Source organism: Arachis ipaensis, chromosome B1 (assembly GCF_059453495.1).
Source record: "Arachis ipaensis isolate K30076 ecotype BB chromosome B1, ASM5945349v1, whole genome shotgun sequence".
Taxonomy (NCBI): domain Eukaryota; kingdom Viridiplantae; phylum Streptophyta; class Magnoliopsida; order Fabales; family Fabaceae; genus Arachis; species Arachis ipaensis.
The window spans coordinates 143,826,982-143,848,342 of record NC_142436.1 but is presented as its reverse complement, the minus strand read 5'-3'; the positions used below and the strand labels follow the sequence as shown (position 1 = coordinate 143,848,342).

The 21,361-nt window shown below is 38.6% G+C and overlaps 3 protein-coding genes across 3 annotated transcripts; all 3 read right to left on the bottom strand.

The window, feature by feature from the left end:
• Positions 1 to 2,639: 2,639 nt before the first annotated feature.
• LOC107638036 (pyruvate, phosphate dikinase, chloroplastic-like) lies at positions 2,640 to 7,941 on the bottom strand. Its single transcript, XM_088502029.1, has 18 exons — positions 7,603 to 7,941; positions 7,269 to 7,502; positions 7,053 to 7,190; positions 6,758 to 6,920; positions 6,441 to 6,676; positions 6,202 to 6,330; positions 5,866 to 6,045; positions 5,448 to 5,585; positions 5,179 to 5,343; positions 4,906 to 5,067; positions 4,710 to 4,799; positions 4,236 to 4,552; positions 4,008 to 4,137; positions 3,658 to 3,786; positions 3,318 to 3,455; positions 3,155 to 3,232; positions 2,967 to 3,058; positions 2,640 to 2,886 (listed from the first exon to the last, which is right to left on the bottom strand). The coding sequence occupies exons 1-18, from the start codon at positions 7,675 to 7,677 to the stop codon at positions 2,832 to 2,834; spliced, it is 2,649 nt and encodes an 882-aa protein (XP_088358155.1). The 5' UTR covers positions 7,678 to 7,941; the 3' UTR covers positions 2,640 to 2,831.
• Positions 7,942 to 8,156: 215 nt separating this feature from the next.
• On the bottom strand, positions 8,157 to 9,996 carry LOC107638025 (tRNA/rRNA methyltransferase (SpoU) family protein). Its single transcript, XM_088502030.1, has 4 exons — positions 9,651 to 9,996; positions 9,428 to 9,529; positions 9,194 to 9,320; positions 8,157 to 8,695 (listed from the first exon to the last, which is right to left on the bottom strand). The coding sequence occupies exons 1-4, from the start codon at positions 9,855 to 9,857 to the stop codon at positions 8,475 to 8,477; spliced, it is 657 nt and encodes a 218-aa protein (XP_088358156.1). The 5' UTR covers positions 9,858 to 9,996; the 3' UTR covers positions 8,157 to 8,474.
• Positions 9,997 to 18,181: 8,185 nt separating this feature from the next.
• On the bottom strand, positions 18,182 to 19,240 carry LOC107613903 (uncharacterized). The gene has a single exon (XM_016316097.1). The coding sequence runs from the start codon at positions 19,238 to 19,240 to the stop codon at positions 18,182 to 18,184; it is 1,059 nt and encodes a 352-aa protein (XP_016171583.1).
• Positions 19,241 to 21,361: the final 2,121 nt, after the last annotated feature.

The following is a 21,361-nucleotide window of genomic DNA, read 5'->3' as shown; positions in this document are numbered from 1 at the left end:
TCATCTTGTAAATCTCAGTCAGGCGGATATTAAATGGTTATGGAATTTTCGAATAATAATAATAATAAATAAACAGAAAATAAAGATAGAGATATTTATGTAATTCATTGGTGAGAATTTCAGATAAGCGTATAGAAATGCTTTCGTTCCTCTGAACCTCTGCTTTCCTGCTGTCTTCATCCAATCAATCCTACTCCTTTCCATGGCAAACTTTATATAGGGCATCACCGTTGTCAATGGCTACATCCCATCCTCTCTGTGAAAATGGTCCAAATGCTCTGTCACGGCACGGCTAATCATCTGGAGGTTCTCGATCATACTGGAATAGGATTTACTATCCTTTTGCGTCTGTCACTATGCCCAGCACTCGCAAGTTTGAAGCTCGTCACAGCTATCCCTTCCCAGATCCTACTCGGAATACCACAGACAAGGTTTAGACTTTCCGGATCTCAAGAATGGTCATCCATGGGTTCTAACTTATACCACGAAGATTCTAATATCTCGGACTCGGTCCCCTGTATTAGATATCCAAGAGATATTCATTCTAGCTTGTTTACATGAAGAACGGAAGTGTTTGTCAGGCACGCGTTCATAAGTGAGAATGATGATGAGCGTCACATAATCATCACATTCATCATGTTCTTGGGTGCGAATGGATATCTTAGAAGCGGAATAAGTTGAATTGAATAGAAAAATAGTAGTACTTTGTATTAATTCATGAGGAACAGCAGAGCTCCACACCTTAATCTATGGAGTGCAGAAACTCTACCGTTGAAAATACATAAGTGATGAAGGTTCAGGCATGGCCGAATGGCCAACCCCCAAACGTGATCAAAGGATAATTCAAAGATGAAACTAATAATAATCCAAATATGAAACTAATAATAATCCAAAGATAATCCCAAGATGTAAATACAATAGTAAAAAGTCCTATTTATACTAGACTAGCTACTAGGGTTTACAGAAGTAAGTAATTGATGCAGAAATTCACTTCCGGAGCCCACTTGGTGTGTGCTTGGGCTGAGCTTGAAGCTTTCACATGGAGAGGTCATTCTTGGAGTTGAACGCCAGTTTGTAACGTGTTTTTGGCGTTGAACTCCACTTTGCAACTTGTTTCTGGCGCTGAACGCCAGACTGCAGCATGGAACTGGCGTTCAACGCCAGTTTGCGTCATCTAAACTCGGACAAAGTATGAACTATTATATATTGCTGGAAAGCCCTGGATGTCTACTTTCCAACGCAATTAAAAGCGCGCCATTTGGAGTTTTGTAGCTCCAGAAAATCCACTTTGAGTGCAGGGAGGTCAGAATCCAACAGCATCTGCAGTCCTTCTTCAACCTCTGAATCTGATTTTTGCTCAAGTCCCTCAATTTCAGCCAGAAAATACCTGAAATCACAGAAAAATATACAAACTCATAGTAAAGTCCAAAAATGTGAATTTATCATAAAAACTAATAAAAACATCCCTAAAAGTAACTAGATCCTACTAAAAATTATCAGTCCCATATATATCAGTCCTAATATATATATCAGTCCCATACACCTCTATATTTTTTGAATTATATGGCATTATATGAGTCCAAAAATATATTTAAGTTCAAAATGCCACTAGAAACAACAGTTGCATGCCAAGACCGAGATATACACCCAACAATCGGCTATATACACCCAAAAATCAGTTAGAAGAAGAAGAGTCTTTCATGTAAACATGCACAAACCTACTTAAAAAACATGTAAACATGCACAAAATATGTATCAAAATACACGTTAAAGCATTCACTAGAAGTAAGTAAGATAGTGTAAACGAAGAATAGTTTCATCAGAACAGTAATATGAGATCTAGAACAAGAAGAACAGTAAAACCTAGAAGAACCTAGAAGAAACAGAGAGAGAAATACTAACGGTATAGTGCTTTAATTTCGAAATCAGAAACAGAAATGTGAAAAACCTAGAAGAACAGTAAAACAGTACCTTACCTTGAATAATGTTTTTTCGTTTTTTCTGGTGATTTTTGATGGAAATTTGTATCTTTTGTTCTTGATTTCTTCTACTCTTCGTAAGGAGTTGAAACGTTTCTTCAGAATTATAATTTGTTTCGAATGTGGCTTGAAACTTGGACGGTTTGCATTTTGATTGAGGAAGAAGAGGAAGAGTCTGCCATAATGAGCGTGTTTTGGAAAAACGCAACCGTTGTGTAAGGTGCATGCCGGCATGCATTTATTCTACATTCTAAAGAGTGTAGTACGCGTGGTTTTTTTTTTTTTTTTTGGACCAACTTGTATAGCTTGTAAGCCAAAAAAACTTGTATATGTAGCAGACCTATTACATTAAATAGGGAGGTAAAATTGGTAAAATAATTGATTTAATAATCGACCGTCATAAAATCAACAGAAAGGGTAAAATGGGTAAAATAAAAACTTATTCAACGTTTTTCGACAAAATTGAATTGAATTAAAAATGTAAGGGTAGTTTTAAAAAATTCAAAAATATTAGGGATAAAAAGTATTTTAATGTATATGATAAAGATAATCTATTAAATCATTGTCATATATGATTTTTTTCATCTCGCAATAGGCATTGATTTCATCTTTCATATTGCAAGAAAGAGCATCATCAATTAATTAAAAGAAAGATACACATTTATGGAAGACTTTATTAGCAAAAGAGTGTGGAACATGTACAAGAACTTCTACAGAATCTCTCTTATTTTGACTTAGATATACATACATGTCTCTACAGATATTTGTAGGCCAAGTTTCTGTTTCATATCCATTTCCGATTTACATGAATGGACTTATTATAGACCACAATATTCCGAGCGAGTTAGAGAGTCAATTCCCATCTTCCACTGCAACTTGAGCTGCTGCAAGGCTAGCAATTGGAACCCTGCAAGAAAGTGTCAACAAATCTCAGTTTGGTGGTTGTTAGAACAAAATCACTCATTTTAATGGGCCTGAAAATCTGACCTATAGGGAGAACAGGAAACATAGTCAAGACCAACTTTGGCAAAGAATGCAACAGAGGATGGTTCACCACCATGCTCTCCACATATTCCAACCTGAGATATCATGCATAGAACAAATGCTTTTATATCATTGTGTATGAAGATTCGGTTGGTTCAAATTATTTGTATTAGTTGTGCTTCTATTCCTACCTCTAAGTTTGGTCTAGCAGCACGTCCCTTTTCTATGCAAATCTTGATGAGTTGACCAACACCCTTCTGGTCAAGTACCTGATAATATTGTCAACAGTTCAAATTCAGCAAGCATTCTTCATACATGTTCCATGAAGAAACAAAGTGAAGTTTTTCAATTAACCTCAAATGGATCATTCTGCAGAATGCCGGTTGACAGGTAAATAGGAAGAAATTTGCCAACATCATCTCTGCTGTACCCAAATGTCATTTGGGTAAGGTCATTGGTTCCAAATGAAAAGAATTCTGCTTCCTCTGCAATCTACATAAACAGATAATAAAATTCTGAAGTGTGAGAAACCAAAAGGGAATAGAATGACACTTTAATTGTTCCAGCCTAAGCAAAATGGTGGAGTTGATTGCCATTCTTTATGGCTTTATCATATTCAAAATTAGTAATATGCAAAGCTAGAATCTAAATGTGGTTCTTTGAGTTGATAAATAAGAGAGGATTTAAGTTATACCTCATCTGCAATCAGGGTAGCTCTAGGGACCTCGATCATGGTTCCTACTTTATAGCTTAGAGAGGAACCCCTCTCAGAGAACACTTTCACAGCAACATTTCTTATTAAACTCACTTGGTGCTTCAACTCCTGCCAAGGATAAAAGAGGAAAGATTATAAATAATAAAAACAAGAAGCTAATGTAGTTGTACTTGGTACATACTGTTTAGGAAAAACTAAAAAGACTACGAAGCCTTGGCTCAAAGAATGTATGGTAAAGCTATAACATAATTTTTATGATTAATGGTACATGTAGAGCAAAAAGTGAAGCAAGAAAGCAGCAAGGGAATGAGGTTGAATAAGAATCATGCCTGAGGTGTACCGACAAGTGGAACCATTATTTCCGGCAGAACTTTAATGCCATGGTTACTCACTGAAACTGCAGCCTCAAAGATTGCACGAACCTGCATCTCAGTTAGTTCCGGGTATGAGATTCCTAGCCTGTTGACAGAAAATTCAATAGTCAGATATGAATGCCGTGAATCAATCCATAAACTAAGGAGAGAGAGAAAGAGAAGGGGGGGGGGGGGGATGCAAACCTGCAGCCTCGGCAACCAAGCATGGGATTCACTTCTGATAGTTTTTCAATCCTAGAGAAGATTTCTTCTTCATTGATTCCTGTCTCCGAAGTTAGCTCCCTGACAATGTGATGCAACTCACCCTGGGGAATAAACTCATGAAGTGGAGGATCCAATAATCGGATTGTCACCGGGAGACCGTCCATTGCGCGGAAGATCCCCTCGAAATCTGATCTCTGATAAGGTAGCAACAGGTCAATTGCGGCTTTCCTCTGTTCTGGTGTAATGGCTACTATCATCAACCTCACAGCCTTTATCCTCTCGTCTGAGGCAAAAAACTGAAAGTAGAGAATCATACAATTCTTAAATATTTAGTGCCATAACAATCGAGCATGCATTATTCCTCTATATATATATATATATATATTGAGGAATATTGAGAGCACACTTTTCATTTAATTATGACCAAGGAGTTGAAATTTTTATTTTTTTTACCATGTGTTCGGTCCTGCACAGTCCAATTCCTTGGGCACCATTCTGTCTAGCTGTTAGTGCATCTGCAGGTGTGTCAACATTTGCCATTACCTGATTTACAACAGCAATATGAATTCACAATGTTCAGAAAACAATATTTTGAAGCTTTAATTCAACTCAAACTATGAAGTAGGTAAGACTCATGACATACACTCACCTTCAGATGCCTTGTTTCATCAGCCCAAGACATGAAGGTTGCCAGATCATCACTTAGAGTTGGAGGAGAAAGTGGTTGCTTTCCTAGTATCACCTCACCGGTGGACCCATTAAGTGATATCCATTCTCCTTCCGGGAGCACCTTATCCCCAACTACCACCACCTGCTTCATTGATTGAGATTATACTCTCTTGGTTATTTTTTATATGAATTACTACCAATAGCAAGATGGCCATTTAGCACGTTTGTACTACCTAAATGAATAACCGTTCACCTTTTCGGTGTCATTTACAAGTATACCAGAGCAGCCAGCCACACAACACTTCCCCCATCCGCGGGCTACAACGGCAGCATGAGATGTCATACCACCTCTCTCTGTCAAGATCCCAGCAGCTGCATGCATACCGCCAACATCCTCTGCACTTGTCTCTGTCCTCACCTTTCAACAATGCAAGACTGGATCAGCTAATAATCACTCATTTAGCAATAATGGATGATCTACTAATCACAAAAAAACTAGAGCAAGGGGGATTATTGCCATACCAATATGACACTCTTTCCTTCTGCATGCCATGCCTCTGCATCATCAGCAGTGAACACAATCTGCCCTATTGCAGCTCCAGGGGAAGCAGGCAAGCCCGTGGCAATCACTTTGTCCTTGTAAGCAGATGGATCCTCAAACTAACCCAACAATTAAAACAAGTCAAAAACACCAAGCATAGTCTAGTGAAGCCGTACTTATTACTATTTCAAAATCTTACAACTGAGTGTGTGCTTCTGATTACTGGTCAGTTAATACTATTTTTTCAAGTTAGTTTAATTCCTCCAAGTCCTTTCAAGCTGAAACTAGTTGGCTAGTTGCTACTTTCTTTCGATGCAATAAGGGACAAAAAGAATCTATTGGCACACGACACACTGGTACTGGTCATAGAGATACTGGCAATTACAACAGAATATATACCTGAGGGTGAAGAAGTTGATCAAGATGGCGTGGCTCTACCATCTTGATTGCAGAACGAATACCAACAAGTCCTTCCTTAACCATATCAACAGCTATTTTGACGGCACCTTTACCAGTACGTTTTCCACTTCGGCACTGCAACATCCACAACCTATTTTCTTGAACAGTGAACTCAATATCCTGCATTACAGGTTAAAGAAATTTCAGAAGCTTTGTCTTAATCCATTCAAATTGAAGCCAGAATAGCATGCAGAGCAGCAAACATCAGCTTCTGTATACAAACAAATATTACACAGGATTAAGAATATATAAGAATCTATGAGATTGAAATTTAACCATCATATCCTTGTATTGCTTCTCCAATATTTCACAGTTCTCCTCAAGTTCCTTGTAAGCTTCCGGCATGCAAGTTTTCATCATCTCCAAATCCTCGGGTGTCCTGATTCCGGAAACTACATCCTCTCCCTACATCAATAATAATAAAACAATGATGATGCTTAAAAAGCAGCTCTACTCTATTACATCAACACTAAACAAGTAGTATTAGAAAGTTATTATATGGTATCAGATGTAACCTGAGCATTAATCAGAAACTCCCCATAGAGTTTCTTTTCGCCGGTGCTTGGATTTCGCGTGAACAGGACGCCAGTTCCTGAAGTAGTGCCCATGTTGCCAAACACCATGCTTTGAATGTTCACAGCGGTTCCCTTTAGCCCATATATTTTATTAATACTCCTGTACTTAATGGCCCTTGGACTATCCCAAGAGTTGAAAACTGCTTTAATCGCTAATTCTAGCTGCTGCATTGGATCTGCAATTGGTAAATTGAAAAATGTCAGTTGGATGAAGGCATGAATACTTGTCAAGAAGTTGGTGGCGCTGCATTCAGCACCTGAAGGAAAACTTTCTCCCTTGGCTTCGAGGTAGACATTCTTGTATTGCTCAACCACATCCTTGAGATCAGATGCTATTAGATCAGTGTCAAGTTTGACACCTTTTCTACCTTTTAGATTCTTTAACTTTTCTTCAAACAATGAGTGTGGAATACCCATTACCTAAATACAACACAAAAGATAGTTAGAAGTTATGAAAAAACACAATGCTACTTATTCCAGTTTTAGAGAATGATACTATGTAACTAAAATATTGCATGCAATAAGATTTTAGATTTCAATTTCACTACTCACAACATCTCCAAACATGTCCAAGAAACGTCTGTATGAATCATAAGCGAAGCGCTCTCCACTTTTTGCAGCCAAGCCAGTAACGACTTCATCATTGAGTCCAAGATTGAGAACTGTGTCCATCATTCCAGGCATGGAAATCTTGTAAAGGTGGGGGGAACTAGTTAGTTATGTTCTATTAAGCACATGAGAAAAGAAGAAGAAAAGAATGATATATACCGCGGCGCCAGAGCGCACAGAGAGGAGGAGAGGCTTAGAAGGATTCCCAAGGGAGGTTCCCATCTCTGACTCCACAAAAGTAAGGCCTTCAAGAATCTCATCCCAGAGGCCATCAGGTAGCTTCTTGCCGTTGTCCTGATACTCTTGACAAGCTTCTGTTGATATGGTCAGTCCAGGAGGCACTGATAACCCAATGCTTGCCATTTCTGCCAGGTTCGCCCCTTTTCCTCCCAACTATTGCAAATCAGAAGAAAACAGAAGCACTCATGATATGAAAAGCATGCATTAATAACATACATACACATGTAAATGTAGAGATTAGAGAATGCCTTACCAAGGCCTTCATGGCCTTGTTTCCCTCACTTCTGCCCTTGCCAAAAGTGAATACCCGCTGTCTAGACATCGCCATAGACAAGTTTTTACTCCAGCTTCGGTTTAAAGGGGTTGATAATAAAAACGTTGAATTGATAGTTTGAGGTGCAAGACATAAACTTAACGTTGGCTTTATATATACATATAATAATAATGAGAGATGGAGCTGTCAAAGCGTCAAGCGGTGCATGCATAATGATTCATGCATCAAAAACAAATTGCAATGGGGAAGCTTATCCTATTTATTACAGCAAGAGGCCTCGTAGTTATCTTCATTTAGTGATTACTCCAACGGATAAGTATCTTGCATGGTACCTTTTCCAATATATATATATTCGCAGCAGCTGCTAAACCAGGGGGCTTGTCTAGTGGGTTTGAACTTTGACCCCGGCCGTTTTTTTCCATAAAAATAACCAATTTTTTTTTTCTGATTTTGGATCAGTATGGATACCGATATACTAATTGCTAACATGCCCCCGGTCTCAATTTTGATTATTTATTACTGTTTGGTAAAATAGGACAAAACAATCATTTATGATTTCTAAATAAAATGTGAAACAGTGGTTTTACTGTTAAGTATTGCCCTGTAACCAGAGGAAGTTACAGCAGACACACCATAAAATTAGTACACAATGTATAACTAATGCCGTAGAAACCTTCCCCAGCTAATGGCTTTTCTGTTTTTCTGAGAGTCCCAAATATCAAGCTACCTTTCAATGGTAGCAGCGAACAGTCAGTTCCTTGAATCCACACACACGAGTAAGGTGCCGGTTCAGCTCTGCCACAACTGAAGCATCTAAATCCCAAAGAGGAAAGATCATTGTTACCAATTTGTCAGCCATCAACAAATAATGCATCAAGCATGTTTGAAGATGAATTGTTGTTTTCGTTCTCATCAAAGAAACCATTGGCAGCATTTTCTCTTCTAGCTTTACGTTCTTCAACGATATCATCTTCTGTTTCAGTGCAGAAATTTCGTCGAACCTGCTTTACAGGTCTCTCAGCCACAACAAATTTGTTCCCATCACGAGATCTCTCTCCAAAACCTGCCCAGACTGGCAAAAATAATAGTTCAGAAACAACAGTCAAGTTTAATGAATACATCAAGGACATAATCTACGCAGAAGCAGTTAGATCTTAAGAAACAGTCAACACGATTTTCACCAATGAACAATGATGCTTTAATTTATATTCAATAATAAATCCCACTTCCAAGAAGCTAATCCACTGGAATGTTTCTCATTGTATATCAATGGATAGAAACCACACATGTACACAAACAAAAAGTGATTGTGCAAGAGCAACACATACAGCGAAGGTAATCGAAAAATACAAATTTTCAATCATCATCATCACTAAAAGTATACTTAAATATTACAAAAAAGAAACTCAAATGTGCATATTCCTTTCAGATATAAGTAGTATCAAACATCAGATATAAACACATTCTGTGAGTTACTGCAAAATTCTAGGGATTTGGATGAAATATGACCAATCATGAAAGCTTCATCCTAACACTCCCACATTCAAGTGTAACTAACATATGCTTGTACCTCCAAAATGATGCAGAACAATTGAAGCAGCAACAGTAACATTCAAAGAAGCAGTGCCACCTCCATATTGTGGGATATATACAAAGAAGTCACATATCTCACATTCTTTAGCAGAAAGGCCTGTACCCTACACAGCAATTTTCACAGGAATGAAACAAATTTCTAATGTGATTCTCATGCTCCATGAAGGAATGAAGTTCTAAAAACCAATTAAATCAACAACAAAGGAAAAACCTCGTTGCCGAGTAGGAAAGCCGTGCTTTTTTTGAAAGGATGCTGGTTCACGGGCATGGCATTCTCGGTGATCTCCACTCCACAAATATCGAAGTCTTTCTCCTGTGAAAAGTAATAACAGAACCCGATTCATTTTCATAAAAAAGAAACGATTTTCGGACAAAGAAAGAAATGAGGAAAGAGCAACTGATTTGGGAGGTAGAAAGAGAAAGCAAGGAGGGACCTTGAGAAACTGGCGAGCGTCGTGAAGGGAGTGGAAGTGGCGGAAGCGGAGGTGGGCGGAGGAGCCATGGCTGCCGAAGGAGTTGAAATCACGGCGACCGACTAGGATGAGCTCCGAAACACCGAAGGCAGTGGCGCTTCGAGCAAGCGTGCCAACGTTGTGCCTTTTGGCAATGTTGTGAACCACCACGTAGCTCTCAAATCCCATTCTCAGAATTATTGCCACTCGCAAAAGAATGAACCACCCGAAACTAGTAGTAGGATGTTCTCTACTTTGGGGTTTTGGGTTTGGGAGGAATAATTTGAAAGAGAGGGTTTTCCAGTATTCAACAACAAAGGTCAAAGGTTGAAATGAAAATTGAAATTAGGTTTTCGATCATTTTATTGTATTTGTTTATTTTATTTTTTCTTAAAACAAAATGACAGATTAAAAATTTCGAAAGGAGATTCTATTACAATTGAAAAATTAGTGAGAATTATATTTTAATTAGTTAATATTAATTAATTTTAGTATTTGAATTTAGAATCTAAAATTTATGATTAAAGGTTAGAGTATAAAATTTAAGATAAATAAAATAATTTAAAAAAATAAATAATATTAATTGAAAAAAATAGTTACTTAACATTATTTATGGGATTTTATATATTTTTCTTGATATAATTTTTTGTCATACAAAAATATTATTCACTGAAACATAGAATGGATTTTATGTTATTCACCAGTTTAATACCTTAATAAATATTTAAAAATTGTGTTTAATTATGAAACAAATTCTTATACATGTTCTATAATAAAATAATTTTTTTTTAATTTCAATTAAGCAAACTGTGATTTCATATTTTAAACCATGGTAAAAAAAAATATCAAGTGAAAAAAAAAAGTGATATTTAGAGTTTTTAAGTTAAAAATTGTAGAGAATCTAAGAAAGCAAAAAGGCTTATATAATTTAATATGATTTTTAAGTTATGTTTTATGAACTCATAGTAAAGCAGAAATTTGAACACTCTAGAGACACACCTTCTTTTGAAATCAATAACTTTAAAAAAATTTGGAGAAAAATTATATTTAGAGATATAATAAGTGCTTTGAATATTCACAGAACTTAAATATACATTCGACTTAAAGAGTTGAACAATCATTATAAAATGTTTCTTATCATCTCGTTTGAGGTGTGAAAATATTTGATTCACTAATTTTTCAAATAATATATATTTAATTTTGTATTTTCTGAAATAAAAGGCATAATACAACTCTAATAATATTTTTGGACACTTAATATCTAACATATACCTAAATTAAATGACTGCAAAACAAAAACAAAACGTACAGATGAAAGGAGAGAGAAAATAGTAAATATTATTCTAGGTCTTCCATCTGTAGTGTAATACGCTAGTTTTCTTCATCCGTGCGTATAATCATTCCATAGCCTCTTCCTTTCCAACAATCTCTCCTATGTAGTTTGCATGTCACAATAAGGCCATTTAAATCTAAACCTGTAATAAAATTTAAGATCGTATCTTAATAAAATAAGAAGTATGTCGATATAACGTATCAAACAACATATTTCTATCCATTGGAGCATTTGCCTCAAGTTCAGCAAAAGGGAAAAATTTAAATGGATTAAAAGCAAAATTCTCGATGAGAAGGATTTTCACCTCTGTCTTTGTATAGAAGCTAAGCTTGTACTTATGAGCAGTTGTCTTTACCTTTCCATTGTTAATTTTCACAATAAAATTTTGCATACTGTTCTTGCCTGTAGAATAGGTCAGCTCCTCGTATGGAACGTCAGCTGAGCTATCTCCTCGGGAGGCTGCACTGCTAGCTCGTCAGTTCCGAGCTTTTCCTTTCAACTTACGGAAGCGCGGACAATGAAGAGGAAGAGAAGGGGGAGTGTACCTGCAAAGGCACTCCAATACTTAAGTCAGTATGAGATTCAAGTAAGAAGTATATGAAAAAGATACTTTTACCTTGCTTTTATATGATCGATTCTTTATCAGTAACGGTTTTTCCTCAACGTCTGTCTTGGCGAGGATTGATAACGTATCTGGACATTATGTCGCCTTTTACTAGGCGGTTTTGGTCCATAATGTCAGTTTTGCCGAGTTATTACTCATGAAGGCCGTATTTGTAACGTATATTGCTGAGTTATGGCCGAGGTGTGACGTGTGATGTCGAGCTTTATAGGTGTAACGACCATATCACAGTCCCCAAGTTTAGCCTGAGAAAATTTTTTTAATGAAGCAGGTTGAGCTTCTTGATGAGTTATAACTCGGTTAGATTGATTAGTTATGGAGCCCACAGTTCAACGTTCTTCATTAAAAAGAATGTTAGTGGGGAAAGTGGGGAGTCGTGTCAAGCCATTAGTGAGGAGAGAGAAAGATGTTGTGTTTATTAAATGGCTTTTTATGTTTCCAAAACAAACTGTACCGTTTGATGTGATTGAGTTTTGAGGGTTAAGTTTCAATTTGGTTACCCCTGATCCTTGGTCTTGCTTCTTTGAAAACAGTATGAGTAAAAGATGTATGCATGTTCTTTGTATCCTTTACTGATTTCTCATTTCCTTCTTCTTCTTTTATTTTCATTGTCTGGGTTCTCTTATGGGTTTTGAGAAGGATAAAAAGAAGAGTATTGATTGGTCTTATGATTGGGTTAGTGAAGATGTTAAGTCTCGGGTATCTTTGTTTTGTGATGAGGCAACTGTTAAGGAGATTGATGCTGGTAAGGTTGTGAGGGTTGGGTCTGGGGTGCAGGTGGAGTTGTTGTCGTGTAGTGTGGAAGATAGGGTTTATCACCGGAGTCAGGGGTTTGAGTACTTCTACATGCATAGTTGCGTTTTGGAGGAACTGAGGGTTAAGTTGCCTTTTACTGATTTTGAGTGTCAAATTCTGAAGCAACTAAATTGTGCTGCTTCGCAGTTGCATCCTAATGGGTGGGCGTTCTTGAGGTGTTTTGAGATACTAATGGAAATTCTTGAGGAAAGACCTTCTGTGGATTTTTTTTCCTTGTTTCAAGCTAAAGGGGTTTGGAAAGGGGGTGGGTTAATCTAAATAGTACTCCTGGGTTTGGTATCTTCAAGTTGTATAAATCTTCCTTTAAATAATTCAAAGAGATGTATCTGAAAGTGAGGAGTGTGGAGAAGCAATTTCCTTTTTATATGAACGAGTTTATAGCTGAGAGGTTTCTACTGTGGTGGTGCTCGGAGCCTCAAAATATACTCGAACCTGAGGTGATAACTTTGAGGAATGTGTGCATTATTGAGTTCCTCGTGGAGCAAATTGATCGGAAGGATTTGATATCTATGTTTGAAATTTTAAAGTCGGAGGAAAATAGAGATTTGGTTATAGAATATTTGGGTGAGTTTTGTCATTTTGTTTGCTTTATCCTTGCTTGAAATGTTGCTGATTTTGTTTTGTATGTTTATACAAGGGGTAAGTATCCTGGTGTCTTAGCTGCCTCCTTAAGGTCCAGGTTCAAGAATAAGAATCTGGAAAAAGAAGTGTCCTCATCCAATAAGGAGAAGACTACTGTTGCCGCTGAGGTCAGTAAGCCTGTATCTGGTCGCAGGAAAGTTCTTGTGAAGAAGAGAAAGGGTGAAGTTGTTGACTTATCCGAAGAATCTAGTCAAAGGGGGGATAATGTTTTGTTGGAAGAAATCCGTGCCTTTCTGATGAACCAGAAGAAACTTCATGAAGTTTCTGAACATAGTGGTGGGTTATCGGTTTGGGGAGGTGACTTTCCGTATATGTCTGTGGCCGATGATATTTGCCAATCATCGGCCGATGTTTCATTGGCTAATGAGGTTGGGGAAATAGCCGTCGGGCAGTATATGCAGGTAAATGTTTTTTGTTTTGAATTATTATTTTAGAGTTGTATGTGATTCTAATTTTGAATTAGGTTTTTGTTTTAACCTATAGGTAGTTGGATTTCATATGGCGAGCTTAGGTAGTAGTCAAGAGGTGAAATATAAGAAGTTAGAGATGCAGAGAGAGGAGGTTGAGGCTTTGAAGGAGCAGTTAGCCCAAAGTAAAGGTACAGTTGCTGAGTTGCAAACTAAATTGGGTGATGTTGAGAAACTACTGAAAGAAACAAAAGACAGCTATGTTAAGGATGTAGAGGACTTAAAGAAAAAGGAAGCTGACTTGGCTAGTGCGGAGACTCGGTTAATTGAGGTTACTGCTCAGTTGAAAGACATGAAACAAAAGAAACAAAATGAAATCTTGGATTCGTTTGTTGAAGGATTTGAGAGGGCTTCAATTCAGGCGAAATTTATGGCTCCTGAAGTTGATTTTTCTGAGATGGATCCTGGGAAGATTGTCAGAGATGGTAAACTAGTTGATGATGATGGTGTTGCGGAGGATGAAGCTGAGAATACTTAGTTTTGTTTGAAATGAACTGTTGTTTCTGTGACGTTTTTAGCTTTCTATTTTGTTTAGGATTTGTTATGTTGAAACATTTGTGTTATGGACTTTTAGGCAAAAAATGGCGCTGTATTTTGAGATGGATTAAGTTATAATCCTTGTTTTGGTAATTTGCGCTTTGTAAGTTGTATTCGTCTAATGCATGGAATACAATAATAGATTTATTGATAGGGACATCTTAGTAAGATGTGGAATGGTTTGCCGAGCTGTAAGTATTGTTTGATGAAAATGCTTGTTCCCTTTTGAAAAGCTTTTCGAATTGCTAATTCGATTAATGATTGACAAATAATATAGGAGTGAATATCTGGAAAGTATTTGGTTTGACTGATGAACCTTTTATTTACAAAGGTGCAGGTAGGCTAGCCTCATTAAAACCTCTCCAAGCAAAACCCTTTGTTTGGAAAAAATCTTAGTAGTAGGAAAAAGAGTACTAGTCCTGGCCCTGACTTTTAACTATAGAATTTCTTTAAAGAAGAAACATTCCAGGTATTAGGTAAGCTGGTACCATCTATAGATTCCAATGTGTATGCTCCTTTGCCGAGGACCTTGGCTATTCGGTAGGGGCCGTCCCAATTTGCGGCGAGCTTTCCGTGATTTGGAGGTTTTCGAGCTGTTTCTGTCTTCCGGAGGACTAAGTCTCCTTGTTCAAATGATCTGTTTTTGACAAGCTTATTATGTCGCCAAGCTATCGCCTGCTGTGCCGCGTGGAGTCGGATACTTGTCATGTCTCTAACTTCTTCGATGATGTCTAACTCGACTCGCCGAGCTTCTTCGTGGTCGGAAATCTGTGTACGGACCGAGCCTTGTAAAATTTCTAAAGGGATCATTGCTTCAAATCCATAGACGAGCCTGAATGGGGTTTCTTTTGTTGATGATTGAGGTGTAGTGTTATACCCCCAAAGGACTTCTGGTATGAGTTCGGCCCAAAGGCCTTTGGCGTCATCCAACTTCTTTTTTAAAGTATGTAATATGACCTTGTTCGCTGCTTCAGCGAGGCCGTTAGTTTGTGGATGTTCAACGGATGAGAAGTGATGATTGATTTTGAGGTTCTGCAAAAAAGATTTAAATTTCTGATCGATAAACTGGCGACCATTATCAGTAATGATATGTCTTGGGAGACCAAAACGACAAATAATGTTCTTCCAAATGAAAGATGTCATATGTTGTGAAGTAATCTTAGCTAAAGGTTGGGCTTCTACCCATTTTGAGAAGTAGTCAATTGCAACAACAAGAAATTTTACCTGACCTGGTGCTACTGGGAATGGGCCGAGAATGTCGAGCCCCCAGTGGTTGAAGGGCCAGCTAATGTCCGAGTAATGTAACTGTTCGGCTGGGGTGTGTATTAGTGGCACATGCTTTTGGCAATTGTTGCATGTCTTTACTTTATTGTTGGTATCTTCTTTGATGGATGGCTAGAACAGACCTGCTCGGAGGATTTTGGAAGCCAAACTTCGAGCTCCTGTGTGGGTTTCGCAGATTCCTTCATGAGCTTCGGCTAATGCTATTTCTGCCTCACTTCTGTTGAGGCATTTCAGGAGTGGTCAGGAGTATCCTCGGCGATATAGGGAGCCATTTATTAAAGTGAAAAAGGAAGCTTGTCGATGAAACCATTTTGCATTTTCGATGTTGTCTGGTATGTTCCCTGTTTGCAGATAATGTATAAAAGGTGTCTGCCAATCTGTTTCCTGTGTAACATTCACAACATCCGTTAGAGTAACACTTGGAGATGTTATTGTGGATTGGTGCAACATAGATAAGTCGACTTGTGTGCTGCCGAGCTTAGAAAGAATGTCTGCTCTGTGATTTTGTCCGCGTGGTATGTGATTTATTTCAAATTCAGTGAATTTAGAACTTAAATCTTTGACGAGTTTGAGACATTTAGAAAGGAGTGGATCTCTTACCTGGAATAGGTCATTTACCTGTTGTACTACCAGAAGCGAATCGCAATATACCTTAATACTGGAGATTTGGAGATTTAAACAAAGTCGGAGTCCAGCGACGAGGGCTTCATATTCCGTTTGGTTGTTGCTGGCCTTGAAGGATAGATGTATTGAATGTTCTAGGATAAATCCATCACTGCCCTCAAGTCGAATGCCTGTTCCACACCCTTGAGTGTTAGATGAACCATCAATATGTAATGTCCATTGTATTTTGTGGTCGTCTTCAGTGGGCATTGTTAATTTTGCTATGAAATCTGCAAGGAATTGGGACTTGAACGGTCCTTTGGCTTGGTATCTGATATCAAATTCGGATAATTCTACCGACCATTTTTTAAGCCTGCCCGCAATTTCTGGTTTTTGTAGCACCTGACGTAATGGGTGGTCGGTTCGAACATGGATGACATGGCTCTGAAAATAAGGTCGGAGTCGTCTTGCCGAAAATAGCAATGCTAATGCTAATTTTTCTATCCTCGGATAGTTGATTTCAGTGTTTTGTAGCGTTTTGCTGACGAAGTAAATTGGATGTTAAGCTTTGTCCCTTTCTGTAACAAGAGCAGAGCTTATTGCCCAGTCAGTAACTGATAAATACAAATATAAATCTTTCCCTCGCAAGGGTTTTTGTAGAATCGGCGGTTGTGAGAGAGTTGTTTTAAGGTTAGCGAAAGCCCACTCACAATCGTCATTCCAGTGAAAAATAGTTTTCTTTTTCATAGTTTGAAAAAAAGGAATAGATCTTAAGGCTAAGCATGGGACGAATCTTGCTAGGGCAGTAAGTCTTCCTGTTAAGCGTTGTACTTCCTTTAATGTCTTCGGGCTTGCCATCTCCAAAATAGCTCGGCACTTGTCAAGGTTTGCTTCGATGCCTCTACTTGTGAGTAAGAAGCCGAGGAATTTGCCACCTTCAACGACGAAAGCACACTTTTCGGGATTCAAGCGCATGTTGTAGGATCGGATCTGGCTGAAGATCTCGGTTAGGTCGTCGATGTGGCTGTGGCCGACTTTGGTCTTGGCGACTATGTCATCAACGTAGACTTCTATGTTGCAGCCGATTTGTTTAGCAAAGATTTTATCCATGAGACGCTGATAGGTCGCTTCTGCATTCTTTAGTCCAAAAGGCATAACTTTATAACAATAGTTACCAAATTCAGTGATGAATGCCGTTACATAAGTATCTGATTATAGCTCGAATAAGCGTCCATGAAACTTAAGGTGGCATAGCCAGAGGAGTTATCCACCAAAGAGTCAATGGATGGTATAGGATAAGAATCCTTTGGGCATGCCTTGTTTAAATCAGTAAAGTTGACGCACATGCGCCACTTACCATTTTGTTTCCTTACCATAACGACATTGGCGAGCCAAGTAGTGAATCTGATCTCTCTGATGAAGTTGGCATTAATCAGCTTTTGAGTTTCCTCCAATGATGCTCATTTCTTTTCTTCGTCGAGGTTTCTCTTCTTCTGTTGAATTGGTCGGACAGAAGGGTTGATAGCCAGCTTGTGGCTAATGATCTGGGGGTCGATGCCGGGCATATCAGAGGGCGTCCAAGCAAATAAGTCGGCATTTGCATGTAAAAAATTTTCTATCGCAGGTAGTTCGTCCTTGCTTATTGCTGTACCTACAAAGGTGTATTTGTTAGGATCCTTGTTGAAATGTATTTTTCGTAGCTCACCTGTTGGTGTAGGTCGCTCAAGGAAGTCCGCTCTAGGGTCTAGATCGGCGAGCTCTGAGCTGTTAGCTGTGCTGAGGACGTTGTTGATTTGAGGTTGTTTTGGTCCGTTTTGAAATTTCATTCCGATGTTATAGCAATGTCGTGATTCTTTGTGATCCCCATGAATGGTTACAATATGTTCGTCCTGCACAGAAAACTTGACACAAAGGTGAACTGTGGATACTATTGCGCCGAACTTATTTAAGAAAGGTCAGCCAAGTATAAGGTTATATGGGCTGAAGCAATCCACTACTAAGTACTGAATATCATATGTTTTAGATAGAGGGTGCTCACCCAGTGTGGTTCTCAACCACACTGATCCCAGTATTGGGACTCGTTCACCTGAGAAACCGACGAGGTCTCCTATTGTTGGTTGCAGGTTGTTGTCGCTTAGCTTCATTTTCTGAAATGTAGAGTAAAACAGAACGTCGGCGCTGCTCCCTAGATCTAAGAGTACCTTTTTTACTAGTAGATCTCCCAATTGAATTGTGATGACACGGGGTCATCTAAATTTTGAATATTGGATTTGAAATCTGCTTGTGTGAATGTCATTTGGGGGAATTGAGGGATTAGTTGGTGGTCCTGCTGTGCTCCTTCTACCGAGTATATTGTTTGGAAAGATCTTTTCCTAGCTGAATTGGATGAGCCTCCACTAGCACCTCCTCCTGAAATACAATTGATGATACCTCGTGGTTGGTCATACTGGGTCGAGGATGGCTTGTCCTTTCCTCGGCTTGGTTGCTCAGATGGAGTATTGCCTGCCGAGGTTGGAGTACGTTTTTGAATGTGCCCTCCAATATACTTGTCAATGTGCCCTTGCCGAGCCAACCGTTCCAAGAGGTCTTTTGCGACGACACATTCGTCGGTTGTGTGGCCGTGCTTCTGATGGAAGGCGCAGTATTTAGATTTGTCGACGTGTTTTGTATCCTGATATGTCCCCGCCTTTCTTGGTGGTTTGATTAATTTGGAGTTCAAGATCTCTTTGATTATATCCTCCCGTTTAGCGTTGAACTGTGTATAAGAGTCAAAACGAGGGGTTAGTTTAAAATTTTTCTTACTGTTATGCACTTTTTCCTTGTCTCTGTAGTTTGTTTTGTCGAACTTCTGAGCTTGTCTCAGCTCCTCGATATCAATCTGGCCTTTTGCTTTCTCTCGAAACTCGGCGAGTGTTTTCGGTTTAGATACGGCGATCGTCTCTTGGAATTTCCCAGGTCGAAGTTCGCTTTTGATGGCATGAAGGTGAACTTCAGGGTGGAGATCAGGTATGCTTATGGCGTCCTTCGTAAAACGAGTCATATAGTCTTTCAGGCTTTCATTTTGTCCTTGCTTAATTGTATTCAGATAATCTGAGTCATACAGATAGATTGCGGAGCCAGCGAAGTGGTCCTCAAATAGCTTGGCCAGTTGTTGGAATCGCGAAATTGAACCTGCAGGCAAAGCACAAAGCCAATCAAGTGTAGGATCGTCTAAATAATTTGGAAAACAACGACACAAAACGGTATCAGATGCACCGTTGACGATCATTATTGATCAGAATTTCTTGATGAACTTTTTTGGGTCTCCGAGCCCATCATAAGGTGTGAGGGTCAATGGTAAAGTGAATCGTCGTGGTAATTCAAAATTCATCACGTCTGACGTGAAAGGGCCTACGAGCTCGTCTGGTTCCTCATTCTCGTCCTCCGGCTGGGCATCCTAGACTTGAATGGTCTCAGATACATGAGTGGGGTTTGAATGATGTTCGGCATCCTCTGGCTGAGGTTGATGAGTGTTGTTATTTTCAATTCGGCCATTGTTCAACTCGGTGATCTGAGCGGCCATTCTCTGATTTTCTTCTGCCAATTGATTTGCTTGTTGTAGCTCGGTCACCATCCGGAGAAGTTCGGATGGGGTAGGAGGCAGCGCGTCAGCCATAGGTACAGGCAGAGGAATCGAGACCAAAAGAGGAAAAAATTTATCTCTTCGGCCCACGGTGGGCGCCAATTGTTCTTGCCTGTAGAATAGGTCGGCTCCTCGTATGGAACGTCAGCCGAGCTATCTCCTCGGAAGGCTGCACTGCTAGCTCGTCAGTTCCGAGCTTTTCCTTTCAACTTGTGGAAGCGCGGACAATGAAGAGGAAGAGAAGGGGGAGTGTACCTGCAAAGGCACTCCAATGCTTAAGTCAGTATGAGATTCAAGTAAGAAGTATATGGAAAAGATACTTTTACTTTGCTTTTATATGATCGGTTCTTTATCAGTAATGATTTTTCCTCAACGTCTGTCTTGGCGAGGATTGATAACGTATCTGGACATTATGTCGCCTTTTACTCGGCGGTTTTGGTCTATAACGTCGGTTTTGTCGAGTTATTACTCATGAAGGCCGTATTTGTAACGTATATTGCTGAGTTATGGCCGAGGTGTGACGTGTGATGCCGAGCTTTGTAGGTGTAACGACCATATCACATACTATACACATCATGCTTTTTTATCTTCTCCCTAAACAAATCCAACCCAAACTTACATATCGTTGCTTGAATTTTATCACCCTGCAAAACATTTTGAAACCCAAAAAACCAAAACTTGTTAGAAAGGCATTAAAAACAATCACTCATTTAATACCTATTCATCTTGCAAAACCATCTCCAAGCTAAACACCTCATTCTGGTTCCACTGGCTGGGAAACTCATATAATCGGGCAACACCCATGACCAACGACCAAGTAAGCTAAGCTTGGTTGGATTGATGTCTCTGATCAAGTCTGTCTTTGCAGCCATTCTTTGCACTCTAAAACTGCTTTCAAGCAAAAGTTCTGCCAGATATAATTAACAATAAATTTATATTTTTCATATAACCTGTACCATTCTAATATTTATATAGAGTTGTTCCTCTATCAATGAATGGAATGAGCAAGAAAAATTGGGATTTTTAAAGAACTCCGGTGAACGCCAAAGTGAGATGTCTAAAATCCAATCCTTTATTAACCGTAGGTCCTTACACATGGGCAGAAAGATATGCTACTTGCATCTGAAATTCAATTTTGCTAAGACCTCTGACCAACGAAGCCATCACCTTTGCACTTCTTTCGGAGGGAACACTTTCACTGGGATGTTACTTTGGCGACCAGCCCTGCTGAAAGATGGCAATTTTTTTTTGGATGGTAACACTGTTGGTGGACGATTTTTGGAGGCTTCTTTATGCATAAGCCGATGCTTTTTTGCATTCTCATCCTAATGGAGGAAATACTATTCATGACGTGTCATCACCTCTGAAACTTTAGAGTTGGGTGTTTTTAGTGGGAACATTGTTCAAGCCTCGTATATTGAACTTTTTAACTGTTATATTATAAATAGATGTACACTTTTCTCAAAAGGTGAAAAGCACGTTCAAAATCTGGAACACTTCAATTTTTGTTTTGACTATTTTTTTTTCTATAAATGCATAAGTGATTTTGTACTTAAATTCACATGTACAAGAAACAACAAATCCTAGCTTCTTCATTTCTTCCTTCTACCAATCCTATCCTTCATACATGTTATTATTTTATTTATGAAATTTTTATTGTTTTTCTTTATGATTTTTTTTCTTTTATTTATTATTTATATGTTTGTTAATTTTTTTTATTTGACATTATACATTTTTATAATTGTCATTCTTGTATATTATATTTAT

What these genes read in the sequence shown, in the direction of transcription:
- LOC107638036 (XM_088502029.1), bottom strand. Translation starts at nt 7,677, where the DNA reads ATGGCGATGTCTAGACAGCGGGTATTCACTTTTGGCAAGGGCAGAAGT. An exon ending in TGTGCAGGACCGAACACATG is followed by an intron (nt 4,553 to 4,709) that starts GTAAAAAAAATA and finishes CTCTACTTTCAG; the next exon opens with TTTTTTGCCTCAGACGAGAG. An exon ending in CTACCCTGATTGCAGATGAG is followed by an intron (nt 3,456 to 3,657) that starts GTATAACTTAAA and finishes CTGTTTATGTAG; the next exon opens with ATTGCAGAGGAAGCAGAATT.
- LOC107638025 (XM_088502030.1), bottom strand. Translation starts at nt 9,857, where the DNA reads ATGGGATTTGAGAGCTACGTGGTGGTTCACAACATTGCCAAAAGGCAC. An exon ending in ACGCTCGCCAGTTTCTCAAG is followed by an intron (nt 9,530 to 9,650) that starts GTCCCTCCTTGC and finishes TACTTTTCACAG; the next exon opens with GAGAAAGACTTCGATATTTG. An exon ending in CTTTCCTACTCGGCAACGAG is followed by an intron (nt 9,321 to 9,427) that starts GTTTTTCCTTTG and finishes ATTGCTGTGTAG; the next exon opens with GGTACAGGCCTTTCTGCTAA.
- LOC107613903 (XM_016316097.1), bottom strand. Translation starts at nt 19,240, where the DNA reads ATGATCGTCAACGGTGCATCTGATACCGTTTTGTGTCGTTGTTTTCCA.